The sequence below is a fragment of the Thermobia domestica genome, chromosome 1 (assembly GCF_964235325.1).
Source record: "Thermobia domestica chromosome 1, izTheDome1.hap1.1, whole genome shotgun sequence".
Taxonomy (NCBI): Eukaryota; Metazoa; Arthropoda; class Insecta; order Zygentoma; family Lepismatidae; genus Thermobia; species Thermobia domestica.
Window position 1 is genome coordinate 333,354,735 of NC_137454.1, and position 17,372 is coordinate 333,372,106.

Genomic DNA, 17,372 nt, shown 5'->3' on the forward strand with positions numbered 1-17,372 from the left:
AGAGTTTTCTTGCTCTGGATTTTGCCGTCAGTTGTTGCTTTTCGTCTCGGTTAGGTATCTTTTGCTCTTTGAAAGATCGTAAACCTTTCCTTGCTTTAATTCTGTGCACTGTAGATTGGAACGCTTTGACCACACCAGCAACTGCTCTTTCCGATAAATTCGGATTTTGACGCAGCAATGCAGTAACCCTTTTCTCCAGCTTCGGTTGACTAGTCCCCGGTTTTCTACCTGAGCCAGGTTTTCTTTCAACAGTTAAATCTTGTGTGTACTTTTTAACTACATTTTGCACAGTAGACCGAGGGTACTTTACGAGTTTGCTTAATTTATTTAAGGACATACCTGGATTTTTGAGGTATTTGTTCACAATTAGTTTTCGTTTTTCTAACTGACTCATCGTTCTTTACCACACCACGCGCACTTCACAACTGACAATCTATTTCTGAGTAAGATCGGCAGTCTGTCCTTGCTTATGCACAGTGCTGCCAATGTTCATCTTATATACTAGAAAATATGACTGGAGAAAAGCGGCCAGGTTTTTTCTGACTCATTCTTTAAATTACAAATTTAGTGCGTACATATCATTGAAAGCACAATCCAAGCTAACCCTTTGGGGATCTTATCGTACATTTTGTACGATACGCATTTTTCATCGTACATTGCGTTATTTCTCTTCTATTTGAGCTTTAACGTCCGTTTTTTTTTTTTCGAGTCCAGGTACATTGTAGAAGACATTACGTATGGTTTCAGATCGTCCTGCGTCCAGACAGAGGAGGTGTTGACGTCATAATTTTGAAATAGAAATTTTCCCTTATGAAGCATATGTTCATTATGTTTGGCGGGCTTATTTTTTCACGTAGAAGATTGAAATTTTGCACAAACATTCAGTCCACCGAGTAGTATTTACCAGATTTTTTGTTCCGATGTCAGTACTAAAACACGGGGGGAACCAGAGGGGCAAAGGGTTGAAAAAAGGGATATTTTTACCAAAAAATCCCGTTTTTCAGGATTTTCCCTCCTCACATACATGATGGGGACACGTGAGTCATACCGTCTGAAAGGCAGTTCCATTCTGAAGAGAATGACGGTCCAATCATTATCCTAGGGTAATTAGGGACGTCTCAGGGATTTTTTGAAAAATATACTTCTATATACGGAAAAATGGGACATGGTGGGTTTATTTTTTTTTGGCGGGCTTACTTTTGCACCTAGAAGATTGAAATTGTGCACAAACATTCAGCCCACCTAGTAGTATTTCTCAGATTTTTTTCAGATCTCTGCATTAAAACAGGAGGGTCCAGAAGGGGAAAAAATTGAAAAAAGGGATTTTTAGACGAAAAAAATCCCGTTTTTAATGATTTTCCTGCGTCACATACATGATGGAGACACGTGAGTCATACCCTCTGAAAGGCCGTTCCATTCTAAAGAGAATGACGGTCGAATTATTATTCTAGGGTAATTAGGGACGTCTCAGTGATTTTTTTTCAAAATATACTTCTGTATAGGGTAACATGGGGAATTTTCTGAATTTTTTTTGGCGGGCTTATTTTTGCACCTAGAAGGTTGAAATTGTGCACAAACATTCAGTCCACCGAGTAGCATTTAACAGATTTTTTTTTCAGATTTCTGCGTTAAAACAGGGGTGATCCAGAGGGGCTAAAAGTTGAAAAAAGGGAAATTTAGACCAAAAAATCCCTTTTTTTCTGGAATTTTCCGCCTTAGATACGTGATGGAGACATGTGAATGGTACCGCCTGAAAGGCAGTTCTATTCAGAAGAGAATATGGGCGACATATGCCCCTAGAGTAATTAGGGATGTCTCAGGAAATATTTTCCCTGAGATCATAGTGTTTTGTGGTAATTTGGGGCATTGTGGGAATTTTTGATAAAATTTCTCCCGCCCTTACTATTCAAGATAGAAACTTGAAATTTGGTACACGCATTTAGTTTACCAAGTACTATTTATCAGATTTTGGAGGTCTCTACGTTCACACAGGGAAGGGGGGCCCAAATTTGGACAAAAAAATCCCCCTCAAAATTTTCCCTTCGACATCAATTTTCCCTCTCTTGGTATATGGTATGGGCATGCAAGTGGTACCGTTTGAAAGCCAGCTCTATTCTGAAGAGAATGAGGTATGAACCATGATCCTAGCATAAATAGTGACGATGCAGTAGCTGCTTAACTGAAAGTCTAAAAAATAACCCAAAAAGCCAAGATCTCTAAAGGGCTAATGTTGGAAGCTACGTAGGCAATCGATAAATTTTGTCAATTTATATCAGTATATTTAAGCAACCTTGGCTTCTTTATAAAACAACAGGCATTCAGGCATGCAGAAATATACAATTTAGTTTCGTTTCGTATGTTCAGGCTTAACATCCTTACGTAATACCGAGGTTATCAAGAAGAAGACTTTCGCTTAGTCACATCCGAACCGCTACTTTGTTTACGCATGAAAGAAGGGTTGTGGTTCGACCGAGAATTGAACATGGGACACCTTGATTAAAAGGTGAAAAGGAAATAAAACTAATGCAGATGGTTTGATGTATGGAAACGTCACCATGAAGTTCACAGGATTCGCATTTTTCGTACCTTTTATTTTTTTTTCGGTTTAAACCAGTTGTTTATTAAAAAAAAGAAGAAAAACAGCTGGTGTAAACCAGCCAACACTAAAAGTAAATACTTCTTTTAAAAAAATACTCAAATAAGTAGCAAAATTCTATGTAGTATTTTTACTTCAAAATATTCCATACCCTCTTTTTGGAACAAAATAAAATTAAAATAAAACATAAGAAAAATACTTAGATTTATATGATACACTTAAAGGCTGCACACCTAGAGCTTTTGGTTTTGTATATTCTTGAAATTCTACAGTTTTATATAAGCACCATCACGGTTTATTCAGTCCTCAAGTTTTCTGTATTTTTAACAAGAGGGATTGAACATGAAGGGTGTGAGATAAGAACATGGTAACCCATAATTTTACTATTTTAAGAAATTAGAAATTTTCTGCTGCACAATCCATTTTGAAAGTCGGAAAGCTGATTTTTCACATAAGTCTATACATGAGGGATTAAACGAAGCGGTATGCGTTGCTGCCTATCTGATGCTGCGTAACTCAGCAATTGAAAATTTGTTAGTTACCATGTTCTTGGCTCACACCCTTCATATCATTATGGAACTCTCCCCACCCCACCAACACACACAAAAAAAGGACTACGGAATATATTTAAGTTAAGATAAATACAACTGCACAACAAACATGATTGACTGGAGCTTTTGCGCTTCTATCGAGAAGTCCGGAATTCAACTCAGCATTCGACCATTCTGACAAAACTTTTCTTCATTCCATCTATGAAGTAGAAATAGTGCGTGTACTGTGAGTTGGCTACCTTCATTTCTTATTGTTTTTAAATCGTTATTATTACTAATTACCAGCAGTGACGGTTTTGCGAGGGTTAGGGGGGGCGGCCTTTCGGACTGAAGCCTGTTCCCCAAAATTACGGAATGTCTAAAACAAACGAAATATCTATTAGTTATGCCTTTACTCATAAACTTTAAGCTGCCGTCAAATAAAAATTACGAATGTTCAGAAAAACTAAACATTAGTAAGAAAAAAACCCTCCCAAAATACTTTTCTAAATCCGCCACTGATTCTCAGTATAAAATGATCTTCAAGGTTGTATCCGGAAGATTATCGTTAAATATATAAACGAAACGAAATACAGTATTAGTTATGCCTGTACTCATAAACTTCAAGCTCCTCCCAAATAAAATTAGGAGATTTTAGAAAATGAAACAATCAGAGAAACCCGTCCCAAAGTGCGTTTCTAAATCCGCTACTGATTATTTGTATAAACTAGTATTCAAGGTTGTATCCGGAAAATTATTGCTAAATCATTGCACACCTACAGTATAACAGAAATGTGGAAGTACGGTTAGACGGATATATTGAAAAACGTACGCTTTGACGGATATATAGAAAAACGTAAGTTTAACTTCTGCGTTAGAAGCTAGAGTACTAAGCTCTTAGAAATGAAACAGACGACAAACTGAAATGATATCGAGAAGAAAAAATATCGATAGCTCAAAAGTTAAAATAAAGTTAAATAACCTCTAAAATTGCCCTAAAATACTACATTCTTCATGTTAGCTTTAATTCGTAAAACATGTGCTCCATCCATCTTGATGGTGAATTTTAGAGCGAAATATGGCATTTAGGTCATGGAATTCTTATCTAAGTATAGAATATACTATAAGAAAGCTATTTAGATAGAAAAATCATGAAAATGAAAAAAGCCAAAATTTCCAAAATTCTCGTTTTTTTCGCAAAAAAGCCGGCTTTTTATGTGAAAAAAACCATCGATTCAAAAAAGCCGGCTTTTTTGCATCTCTACAATATTAAGATGGACGTCGCAGAAAAATGAATACAAAGTAGAAACTAGATCCAGTTGGCTAAAGACAGAAGTCAATGAAGAGCTTTGGTGAACGTGGCAGTGAATCTTCGCGTTCCATAGACTATAGAGTTAATTAGTTAGTTTACCCTGCAGTGTACAATGGGCAAAAGGCTTGGCCACAACAACCAGTCCTTTAAAATACTTTCGCCCAATCTAATTTATATATCACCCAACAGATATATTAATTTTATGCTTCATATTTGTATTAGTGATGACACGTTAGTCGATAAATAATGTTAAGACCGTACTTGTATTAAAAATAATGTTCCTAGAAACTAAAGAATATAGTGTCTATATATAAATAAGTATATAGAAGAATATATACACTTATTTTTAACGATATACCTTAAGTCAGAAAATAGGAAGATACTTATTTTTCACTTTCCATTTAATTTTGTTATTCTGCCGCTTCCGAGAATTTACCAAACTAAAACCTCCTACTGCCTCCGTCCCTTTCAAGCTATATGTGTGTATATATATAAAACGAAAGCGCGTTAACAAAAGGCGGACTTTTTTTGAACATACTGTGTATTAACAGTATTATCTTTCCAGCCCAAACGAGGAGAAGTTTCACTCAAAAGCTCCTAAGGACCTGAAGTATTATATAACTCATGCTTTTAGTCAGTTAATGGAAAGGGGTAGGCTTCAAGTCTCTTTTTCATCTCTCACTCTGCTGAAGTCAGCCAACGAGCGAGCGAGCGAGAGAGAGAGAGAGAGAGAGAGAGAGAGAGAGAGATGTAGAAACGAGTGAGTTCGCTTATATTGAATATTACTCTTTCAACTAGAGGGACCGACACCACATGCTTTAAACACTCTATTAACAGCCCCGACAGAGAATAAGTAAGAAGAGGGAAAGAGAGATGATAGAACGCTATTATAGAAACGAAGATAAATACTATACATATATATATATATATCACACACACAAAGGTTGGTTCAATATTTGTCTCTATATGAGGGTTGGTCATAAACTAACGAAATTGTTTAGGAAGAAGATAATGAAAAGGTTCTCCCCCATCCCTATCATCACATATTGTATAGATTTTTGCGCCTTTCTAACTCTGTAATGAATGAGGCTTTTTAGACCCTTTCCGTGCTCTGATTTTTTTTTCATTATATATAGAGAGGAATTTGGAAAGTGTGTCTGTTGTTTCTAACTTCATATTCTCACGGATTTTTAACCCAACATGCTCGATATACAAACAAACATGAATCTTTGAATATCTCCTTTTTTCGATTAATTATAAAGTGTTTTGATGTATAATAAATTAATGCTTATTACTTTAAAAGATGATATTTATTGGTGAGAAATGTGGTTCAGTATGTGATGGTACAGATCTCGTCTAAGCAAAATTCAGATTACACCGAAACTACACATGACAATATCACGATATAATAATCAATAACATTCTCATTTTTTTGTCGTAGTTTGGATTATATTATTATTGCATATACAGTGAAACCTGTCTATGCTGGCCACCATTGGTTCCATTGGAAAGTGGCCAACTTAGACAGATGGCCAACCTACAGCAAATAAGTGTGATTGTTGTATTTTTAGAATAGGATTTCTAGTATTTGATGGTAAAATTTTCGGCACATTTGCAAATTCTAATTTTGTAGTTCTTCTAAAGTTTCGTCTACTTCTTGGTAATGAGCTACAAGTGTTTCCCTTGGAGCAAAAGATGTTTTGAGGAAATTTTAAAGGAATTCATATCTCAAACCCTCCGTTACCTTTTAATAAGCCGTCAGGTGCAAATAGCTGATAACTTAGATGGTTAGCTTTAACCTTGATAAATTTTCAGAATTACTAAAGCTCTCCACTGATGAAAGGAGCCGATATACTAGTGGGTTTACCAAAACAGACAGGGTAAACAAATAGTGTACGTAGACGTACTACCATTTTCTGAATTTCTGCACGTGCCTTTTCTTATTCACATCTTCCTTCACCACCCCTTTACCAGGGTAGTGTTCTGGGCATTGACCTCCAAGAACAAATTGTGAAAATTCATGTTTCTTCGTCTCCAGTCACAAATACAGAACATCTGCCTCTCATATGGGAATATGAAAGAGTTAAGAAAAATAATTAAACGGTATTTGGTGTGGCCAAAATACTCAGGTAAATTTATATTTATCATTATCATCATAGGGTAAACATTGCTTTAATGCGGCCAGCTTCCAAGATAGGTGGCCAAATTACAGTTATAAGTGTCGAATGTCTTATGGCAAAATGCAGGTTCAAGACGAACCAGGCCAAAATGAGCAGGTGGCCAAGTTGACAGGTTTTACTGTATTAGGAAACATTTACGACTTATGCATGATAATGACATCGCCAACGATCAAGTTTATTTCACTTTATTGTGAAGTCTGACAAAAAGGAAAACATAATATGATATTACCATACACATAACACGAAGAATAAACATGAATATGTAGCTCAGGGCCAGCCCATGGGTGGAGCAATAGGGATGGTTGCAACAGGCCCTGTACCCTAGAAGAAATAGTTAGGACCTTGAGGAAAAGTAACACGTTTATCATCTCTAATTCGTTCTTGGAATTCAAAATAATTAGAGGTGATGAAGACACAGTTTGAAAGAAGTTTACACGATTGTACCCTATTATTATCGTAAATTGCACTCACAGTGGGATATCATTATCATTGTTATGAAGAAATAAACTTGGCGCACAACAATTCTTGCTGGATATGGAACTCTCACCTACATCATTGGTCCCACATTTTATTAGGATCAGACAGTGAGGTTTACTAGATTGTGATGTTAGTCTGTCCGTTACTTCGAATGATAACTATTAAATCAGTGTATTTTATTCTATTTCTCGCATTAGATAGTTAGAACATTTATCTCAGTGGAGGTTGTAAACGGAATCAAACCGTTAACATCTTAACGGGCAATGGTGATTTTAACGGTGGTTATCTATAGCTCATATCCCATACATATAAGCGAATTTTTGAATTCAATCTTTTCGCTATAGATAGCTAGAACGATTATCTCGGCTAATTTCGTTAATGGACCCAATCCGTTAAGATCTTCACGGGTAACGGCGATCTTATCGGTAGCAATCAGTATAGCTCATATCCCATATATGTAAGGGAACTTTTAAATTCCGACTTTTTTCCAATAGATGGCTTAAACGATTATCTCGGCCGAGTTCGTTAATAGAATCAATCCGTTAATATATTAACGGATAACGGTGGTTATCTATATCTCATTACATATAAGTTTCGCGTGATCTTCTTTGCTGTTTTTACCACAGTTTATTGTCATCATAGGCCCTCCAAATTGTCAGGATGGGGCTGAATATACCACACATTCTCGAAAGTTCTCGAGTTCAAGGATAAGAAATTCCAACAATTTTTCTCCTTCATGAATGAATAGTTGGCGTTTCTACCGTCAATTAGGAAAGACTTGGGACCGTTTCACGCAGAAAATAATGACAAACCTCGAAGATACAACTTACATTCGTCGTAGCTAGTATATTATGGCCATGAAACACACCTATCAGTTAATTACCATATGCACTAATTGCAAGTGACAGTGTACAAAAGGGATAACTGCATGAAAGAAAAAAAAGGCACATGAAAAGTAACGCCAAGCAACACACTCTTTTTTTTGTAAATAACCGAACAAAAAGTACAGAATTGAACATTCTCTATTCTCAAGGAAGTAACGGGTAATATTTAGAAGAATAAAAGTTACAGACTTATGGGCAAATTACAAGAATCATTATAGTGATCACGAAGACTCGTGAAGCCTGGGTTGTTCACCATTCATAGAACTGCTTTGCCTCACGTGTGATGCATCGGAAGAATTCGGCACGCTTCGTGGAACTGCTTTCCGAACGCACACTTGAGAAAACGTGAAACAAGCGAACTGCAGCAGCAATGTTGCCAAACTTAGAGGGCATGGCGAACGATCGACACAAAAAATAACACTTAAATGACTATAACACGAATACTAACATATATTCGCATTAAACGGTAGCAATAATAATAGCAAAAATATAAATCAACAAAAACAACAATAACAATAAAAACGAAACGAAAGTTAGCGGCAATCTGACACCACTGCATCTCTGGAGATATTCCGCGTAGGGATGCGCACGAGACAAGATTTAAGGCTGTCTCGTCTCGAAAATGTACTGTAAAAGTGATATCTCGACTCGAAAAATGTATATTTCTCTATTGGAAGAGACGTGTCTCGACTCGAATTTTGTCAGAAAAATCCTGTCTTGACTCGTCTCGTGCGCATCCCTAATTCCGCGTATAGTGCGAGATACGACACTGAAAAAAAAATTCCTAGATGGGGGTTGGCGACTGGGACACACCCTCGCATTCTATTGGATGCGGAAACTGGTAGATTTATGTCAAACTTCACGAGTTCATGCGATCACTATAATACCCAATGGTGGTAGTGGAAACCTAAAAACACACAGACCCTACTACAATTTCATATTACATTTTATTTTTCAATTATAACAATTGGTACTTGAATAAAAACTAATAAATACAGAAAAAATATAATTTGAATGACATCGTTAACCTCGCTGGAAAATGATGACAAAAAAAATTATAAATCTAGCTAACCTGAACTTCATTACAAATAATAATAACAACGAATACCACTTAATTACATGCTCTATGGACTGTATTACTATTTATCTTTAATGCATTTAATTTCGTTATTATGTCACTCTGCAGTCGACATTCTCATTGGCTGAGATACTCTTTATTTACAGAAAGACTAAATAAGACTGTTTTCTCATGCAGTCTTCTTCATAAAAACAGTAAATTAAAAGGCATTTCAATTTCGCTCTCTTAAGAAGAGTGGAAGAATGAAAAAAAGTAAAGAAATTACATTATTTTTCACCCAGAAGGGAAAAAATAACAATTTAACCAGCATGATGAATCTGCCTCCAACATTAACACCAACTCAACGATACGACTAATAAATGTTAAAATTCTTGGTGTTACTTTGTTTCAGAGAAAAAAAGGAGCAATGATCATTTAAAAAAAACTCTCTTAAAATGAAATGCAGGGTGGTTTTTAATTTTTTTTTCAGCTTAACGTTTATTCCCTCCAACAATGTTCTGAGGGCCCATTAAACCTGCTTTTATATCGTCGTCAAAAACAGTATCCGTGTTAGCTTTAATAGAATTTTCAGATTAATAAGGATTTGATTTCTTTCTTTTTTTTTCGCAATCTTCTCTGACATGTTTATCTGTGTATCGTGCATTGAATGAATGCTCCCTGCTTTACCGAAAAAGATAATGAAGTGGTTATATACTACAGGGAGACATAAAAACCAGAATATTTGTGATACGTAAAGTTTCAATAATTCGATACACCATATAAATGTAAAGGAATGACTAGATCGATTTGAGTATAGTCTTGAGAGAAAACTTAAAAAAAAAAAACAACTGATTAATAGAAAGATTAGATAAATAATTACGTCAAAACGTTAGTAGATCATTACAACATGATAAAAGAAAAATCGCTGCTGATAAAACTGAAAATTGGAAAGAAGCTTTAAAATGAAAAGGTTAAATATTGGAACTTTTATTTTTTTAAAAATTAAAATAAAATAAAAGTGTGTTTCGTTTTATATTCTGCAAATACAGAAAATTTCTAAACTATGTGAATCCACAACCTAAAAGGGAAGTAATAGGTCTATAATATCCGGTTTCAATAGATGACAAGGTCACTTGTTCTTCAGACGCTAAATTCAGATCCAAAACGGTTTCTCTGTAACTTACATTATTATTACTATACAGGGCTAGTCAAAATGATGGACCCGATTCAGAAATTTATTCTGTGAAAAGTAATAAAACATATGTTATTCTGAGATATGCGCTTCGAAATGTTCAAAGTTCAGTTTTCACGTAGTATGTTTTCACCTTCTACCGTGAAGAGTCAGCAGCGAGCAGTTAAGGAAAATGGCACTGACTGGAAGACAGAGATCTTTCTTGTGTGCTCGATTGTTATGTAAACAAGCCTGTGATCAGTATGCAACTGCCTTTTCGCACCACGGAGAGAGACCCATCTACGGAGAAGACCATTCGTAAGTGAATGAACATTTCCGAGATTCGGGCTGCATCTGTAAACGAAAATTGACTGTCCGACCGCAATACTCGACAAAAAGTTTGGCACGAGATAGACTATCGGCTTCATGTGTGGGCATGTTACGCGAGGTGCTCACATGGAACACTTATGATATGTTTGAAGAAAACTTTGATCGTTTACTTTCCTTAGCATATGTCTCACAAGTCACAATAACATATGCATGTGTATTAGACTTCACAGAATAAATTTCTGAAATCGGGTCCATTATTTTGACTTTTCCTATATAGGAATCAATATTGAAATCGGAAGTTGTATTATCCTTTACCACCTCTGGTTTCAGTGGGAGAATAATACCTGAAATTAAAAATGTTTTTGGAATCCTTAATCTATACAAAAAAATGTTTGTTGTATCCTATTACCATTTTCGCTCTATGCGAAGCAACATTCGCGTTACGCTATGCTACGCGGGGCCACCGCAGAAGAATGATAAAGTAACAGATGGAAGCTGTTCTGGTGGTGTAAAATTGCATATCCAAAAACTGCTTCTTGTTACTTATTACCGTTTTATCTATACTTTTCCTTTGACATTGAGTGAAGTTTAAAAATGCCTATTAGTAGTATGGAATTAAGTGTTGGAACTGGAAAACGTAGATTCTGAATAACATAGTACAGACTCGTGTGCTGAAAAATTTAACAATTTTCACGGTTTGGTGCCTTCAGTGCCGAGGGAGAAAATTCCTGTTTTAAGTGCGTCTACTCGCATCAGGCCGTTAATATGGGGGACTTCTCATCTGCAAACATATCTTATAAGTGGTGTCATTTGCAACCATGTGCAAGTGTAGGTTGAATTCGATTCGTTTCGACTCACTATTAATCCACCTTATAATTTATACGGTGAGTGATGGGAGGGACTTCTTTTTCGAGTTCATTTTTCAATACCGCTAAAATTCTTTTTCGGGAAAAAGGGCAATGAATCTGTTCCGTGTGACAAGTTTGTGTCACAACCTAACCGACAGTAGGCAGGTTTCCTCCATTCTCGTATTACATTCTTTTTAATTCAAATACTGTCTGCGCGGCACTCCGGCAATTATAAGTCTTCTATTATGGGCAGATCATATAAAGAAATGCGACTTTAAGATACTTTGTCTCCCACCTTTGCTTATACATATTTCCAGCCTGAGATCCAGTAAACAATAAAATTCTAAATTAAACCCGTTAAAATAGTTATTTCTCACAATTGCAACATCAGATTTGGATGCTGAAAATAATGTTATATGATCAAGACTTCTTACCTGTTGTTTCTGCAACGTTGCAACATCTCCTCCAATGGGTCCCAGTCCCGTTAGTTCCGTGTCCTTCCTGATGACCCATTCTATGAGCTCACGTAAGGATAACAGAAGGGCATTCCAGTGTTCTGCATTGCTCTCCAAGCGATTTCTGGAAACAACAACACGAAACTATTAGTATTAGTTGAAGTAATATTCTAATAATAAATAACAAACGTCTCAGTATGTACGTCGCACTAATTTTAATAATAAACAATCATGATACTACATGTTGCTATTTGCGTTATCACTTTGTTCCTACAACGAAGTCCTCGAGTTGGTTAAAAGGGACACGCTTTACCGATAGATGTCATTACAGTCTTCGTATATATCTCATGTATTTTTTACCTTTCACGAAAATACACGATTTCTCTTACAAATTTCAACCTACAGACTTCAAATTTTTAGAGATGGAACTTCATAACCTACTGAAGGCAACAATCCGTGCCAATTTTTTATTTAGAATTTTCTTCATTGTTAAAATGGCTTCATTGTTGAGTTGAATGTCCAAAACTTTAACAATGGAACTGTTTCAACAATGAAGAAAATTCTAAATAAAAAATCGGCACGGATTAGGTTATGAAATTCCTTCGATATGTTATGAAGTTCCTTCTCTAAAAATTTGAAGTATCCAGGTTGAAATTTGTAAGAGAAATTGTAAATTTTCGTCAAAGGTAAAAAATGCATGAGAGAGATTCAGTGATACGAAGACCGTAGTGACATCTATCGGCAAAACTTGTCCCTTTACACCAACATTCAATGAAGTTTACGATGTTGGTAAGCTATCTGCATTATCGCTTGTCCTTATAACGAAGTCCTTGAATAATTACATAAACATTCAATGAAGTTTGCGATGGTTCGTAGGCTATCTGCGTTATCGTTTTGTCCCTATAATGAAGGACCCTTGAATAATTACATAAATGTTGTATGAAGTTTGTGATGGTTGGTTGGTTATTTGCGTTATCTTGCTCCTATAACACAGTCCTTGATTAATTGCATAAATGTTGCACTAAGTTTAGGATGGTTGGTAGGTAAAAATTAATTAATTAATTTGTTAAATGAAAACAAGTAGGTCTTTTAATTAAGCACGATTTTAATCTACGGTTAGGGATGTGCTCGAGACAACATTTGAGGCTGTCTCGTCTGGAAAATGTGCTGTAAAAGTGATGTCTCGACTCGAAAAATGTATATTTCTCTATTGGAAGAGCTATTGTAAGCCCGAATCCGATAATCGAGAAAATGAATTTCGAACAGGATAAGATCTGGTGAAGTTCTGTGTACAAAATTTGGTGCTTCTAGTCCACTACTTTCAACACTAAAATATGATGACAGACAGACATGCACATTGTATTAGTACATATTTGCTTTTTGTAAGTAGACTATGCAATCTTTAATAAGCTATGCTTTACTTACGCCAATTCCTGTTTCCTCCTCAGGCCGAAGTGAATGTCCCTTTTCTAACATAAAAATTACATGAAATATGATTTATAGTTGAGGATATTAGCGCAGAATTTTAGATACATGTGTTTCTAGCGATTTTTTTAAGATATAGGAAAACCTGGTATTCACTGAGTGCCTCGGATTTTTAGAAAGGGCTCGAAATAATAATACTGTAAATTTAGGACGAAAATACTTTTCTTTTAGTTTTCCTTTTGTAAATTATGTAACATATACAGGGCTGTCATATTTTTCAGACTAAAAGACCGGGACACCATATGAAAATTTACAGTATAATGATAGTTACACATATGTACTTACTCAGATTTCAGAATTAATTCTGTAATAAGTCAACAAATCACCCAAAAGTGGTTGACAGAGAGTAGATACTTCCTTTCAGTTGAGTACTGATAACTAATAAAAGAATAGATTATTCCTATCAGCTGAGTACCGATAACTAATAAAAGAGTAGGTTATTCCTATCAGTTGAGTATTGATAACTAATAAAAGAATAGTAGGTTATTCCTATCAGCTGAATACCAATAACTAATTAAAGAGTAGGTTATTCCTATCAGTTGAGTACCGATAACTAATAAAAGAATAGTAGCTTATTCCTATCAGCTGAGTACCGATAACTAATAAAAGAGTAGCTTATTCCTATCAGTTGAGTATTGGTAACTAATAAAAGAATAGTAAGTTATTCCTATCAGCTGAGTACCAATAACTAATAAAAGAGTAGGTTATTCTTATCAGTTGAATATCGATGACTAATAAAAGAGTAGATTATTCCTATCAGTTGAATATCGATGACTAACAAAAGGGTCCGTGTAACGTGGGTTCCTGTCACCACGGCATGGCGCGTCCTCAGGTTGCGGATCGAGGAGAAGGCCTCTAGATATAGAGGTTAGCTGCGAATATACTGAATAAGCAGTCGCGGACAGACGACTAGGAGTGGTCCTCCAGCTTGGGGGTTTGGGTAAGGCTAACACCCTCATCCTGTAAAAAAAAAGGTACTTGTTCAGAAACATTCACAAAAGCCTCGGACAAGGACTGATAACTTGGCACGACATCAGCAAAAGAAAATGGACATGAGATTTGGAACATGGAATATTAGAAGTCTTTATAGGGCAGGCGCGTTAAAATCTGTAGCGAGTGAGTTAGAGAAATACAGGATGGACTTAGTAGGAGTTAAGGAAGTTAGGTGGGAAGGAAATGGATCTGAGAATTCCGGAAATTTTACGTTCTTTTACGGGGAAGGAAATAAAAATCACCAATTAGGAACAGGGTTTTTCGTTCACAAACGAATATTACCAGCAATTAAACGGGTTGAATTTGTTACTGACAGACTTTCTTTTATTACTCTTAAGGGACGGTGGTGTGATATTATTGTTTTAAATGTACATGCCCCAACTGAAGATAAGGATGACGATATAAAAGATAGTTTTTACGAAGAAGTGGAACGGATATTTGACCAACTCCCGCGATACCATATGAAGATTCTATTAGGGGATTTCAATGCGAAGGTAGGACGAGAGGATATTTTCAAACCGATTATAGGGAACGAAAGTTTGCATAAGGAAAGTAATGACAACGGTGTTAGACTCGTGAACTTTGCAACATCCAAAAACCTAATCGTGAAGAGTACAAAATTCCCACATCGCGACGTTCATAAACACACTTGGACATCACCAGACGGAAAAACACATAATCAAATTGATCACGTTTTAGTAGATAGAAGAAGACAATCTAGCATAATTGACGTCCGGTCGTTTAGAGGGGCTGATTGTGACACTGATCACTATCTGGTAGTAGCGATAATACGGGACAGATTATCATTAAATAAAGGTAATATTCAATGTCCGAAAACGGAGAGATTTAATTTAAAGAAATTAGAAAAGAGCCAGGTAAGAGAGGAATACCAGATTGAAGTTTCGAATAGATTCGCGGTTTTAGAAGACTCGGTGTGCACTAGTGTTGAGGATACTTGGATTGAAATTAGAGATAGCATTAAAAGTTCAGCAATAGAAAAATTGGGACACGCGGAAATACGTAGGAACAAACCATGGTTCGACCAAGAATGCATTAAACTAGCAGAGAAGAGAAAACAGGCAAAATTACGGTGGCTACAAAATCCGAATGAAATGACTACACAAAATTTCGCAGATATCAGGCGGGAAACTTCCAAAACTTTTAGAACAAAGAAACGGGATTTTTTGAAAGCTAAAATTAAGGAACTTGAAGATAATAGTAAAAATAAAAATATTCGGGACATGTATAAGGGGATCAGCGAATTTAAGAAAGGCTATCAACCTCGTGCTTATATATTAAAGAAATCTGACGGAACAGTTCTCACCGATACGGATAGCCTCTTAAATAGATGGAAAGATTTCTTTGACGATTTGCTGAACACGCAGCCAAAAACTAATGTGCGTGGAGAAAAGGAGATACACACCGCAGAACCGTATATTCCAGAACCCAATCGAATAGAAGTGGAAGCCGCTATAAAGAAATTGAAGAAACACAAATCTCCGGGTGTAGATGAAATTCCGGCTGAGTTAATATTAGCTGGAGGCGAAAAATTGTGGAACAAGATACACAAACTCATTCTCCTTATCTGGAACAAGGAAGAATTGCCACAAGAGTGGAAAGAATCAATCATTGTTCCAATTCACAAGAAAGGCGACAAAACTGACTGTAATAATTATCGAGGCATTTCTCTTCTGTCAACATCCTATAAAATCCTTTCAAATATTCTGTTAGCAAGATTGACCCCATACGCAGATGAAATTATTGGAGATTATCAGTGCGGATTTAGACGAAATCGATCAACTATCGACCAAATATTTACCATTCGCCAAATACTCGAAAAGAAGTGGGAATACAATACCCCGGTACATCAACTATTTATTGATTTTACAAAGGCTTACGACTCGGTTAGGAGAGAAACATTATACAACGTTCTTACAGAACTTGGAATACCGAGAAAGCTAATTAGATTAATTAAGATATGTTTAAGTGAATCCCAAAGTAAAGTCCGGGTAGGAAAATTTTTGTCCACGAGCTTCCACGTCGAAAATGGCCTGAAACAAGGAGATGCGTTGTCGCCATTATTATTTAACTTTGTGCTGGAATACGCCGTAAGGAAAATCAAAGATAGCAACCAGGGCCTAGAGCTGAACGGAATTCACCAGGTTATGGCATATGCTGATGATGTAAATTTAATAGGGGATGATAGGAGAACAGTAGAAATAAATGCAGAGATCTTATTAAACGCTTGCAGGGACATGGGTTTAGAAGTAAATGCAGAGAAAACTAAATACATGGAAGTGCGTCGGGACCGTAATACGGCAAATTGTGGAGGAGTTAAAATATTAAATAATGCTTTTGATAAAGTGGATACTTTCAAATATTTAGGATCAATATTAACAGACGAAAATCATATTCACGAAGAAATTAAATGTCGACTAAAAGCAGGGAATTCGTGTTACTATTCGGTTCAAAATCTCTTGTCGTCGCGAATTCTGTCGAGGAATTTGAAGCTTAAAATATATAAAACGATAATCATGCCTGTTGTTCTGTATGGTTGTGAAACATGGTCGCTTACTCTGAGGGAAGAACATAGACTGAAAGTATTTGAGAACAGGATCCTGAGAAGAATATTCGGACCCAAGAGGAACGAGAATGGGGAATGGCGGAAGCTTCATAACGAGGAACTACATAGTTTATACGGTCTACCCAACATTGTTAGGGTCGTCAAGTCTAGGAGGCTTAGGTGGGCAGGTCATGTAGCTAGAATGGAAGAAAGTAGAAACGCTTTCAAAGTCTTGACTGGTAGACCCATAGGAAAACGACCATTAGGAAGACCTAGGCGCAGATGGGAGGACAATATTAAGATGGATCTCGCAGAGATAGGAATACAAAGTAGAAACTGGATGCAATTAGCTAAGGATAGAAGTCAGTGGAGAGCTTTTGTGAACGCGGCACTGAACCTCCGGGTTCCATAGGCCATAGAGTTAGTTAGTTAGTTAGTTAAGAAAAGGGTAGATTATTCCTATCAGTTGAGTATCGATGACTAATAAAAGA

The 17,372-nt window shown here is 36.2% G+C and overlaps 1 protein-coding gene across 8 annotated transcripts in view; it reads right to left on the reverse strand.

The window, feature by feature from the left end:
- Positions 1–17,372, reverse strand: part of Dys (Dystrophin) — a 1,830,839-nt gene that overhangs the window by 131,389 nt on the left and 1,682,078 nt on the right. For all 8 annotated transcript variants that reach the window (XM_081729421.1, XM_081729456.1, XM_081729463.1 and 5 more), the window contains one exon: positions 11,820–11,964. In XM_081729421.1, the coding sequence (XP_081585547.1) occupies positions 11,820–11,964 (145 nt within the window). The remainder of the gene's footprint in view (positions 1–11,819; positions 11,965–17,372) is intronic.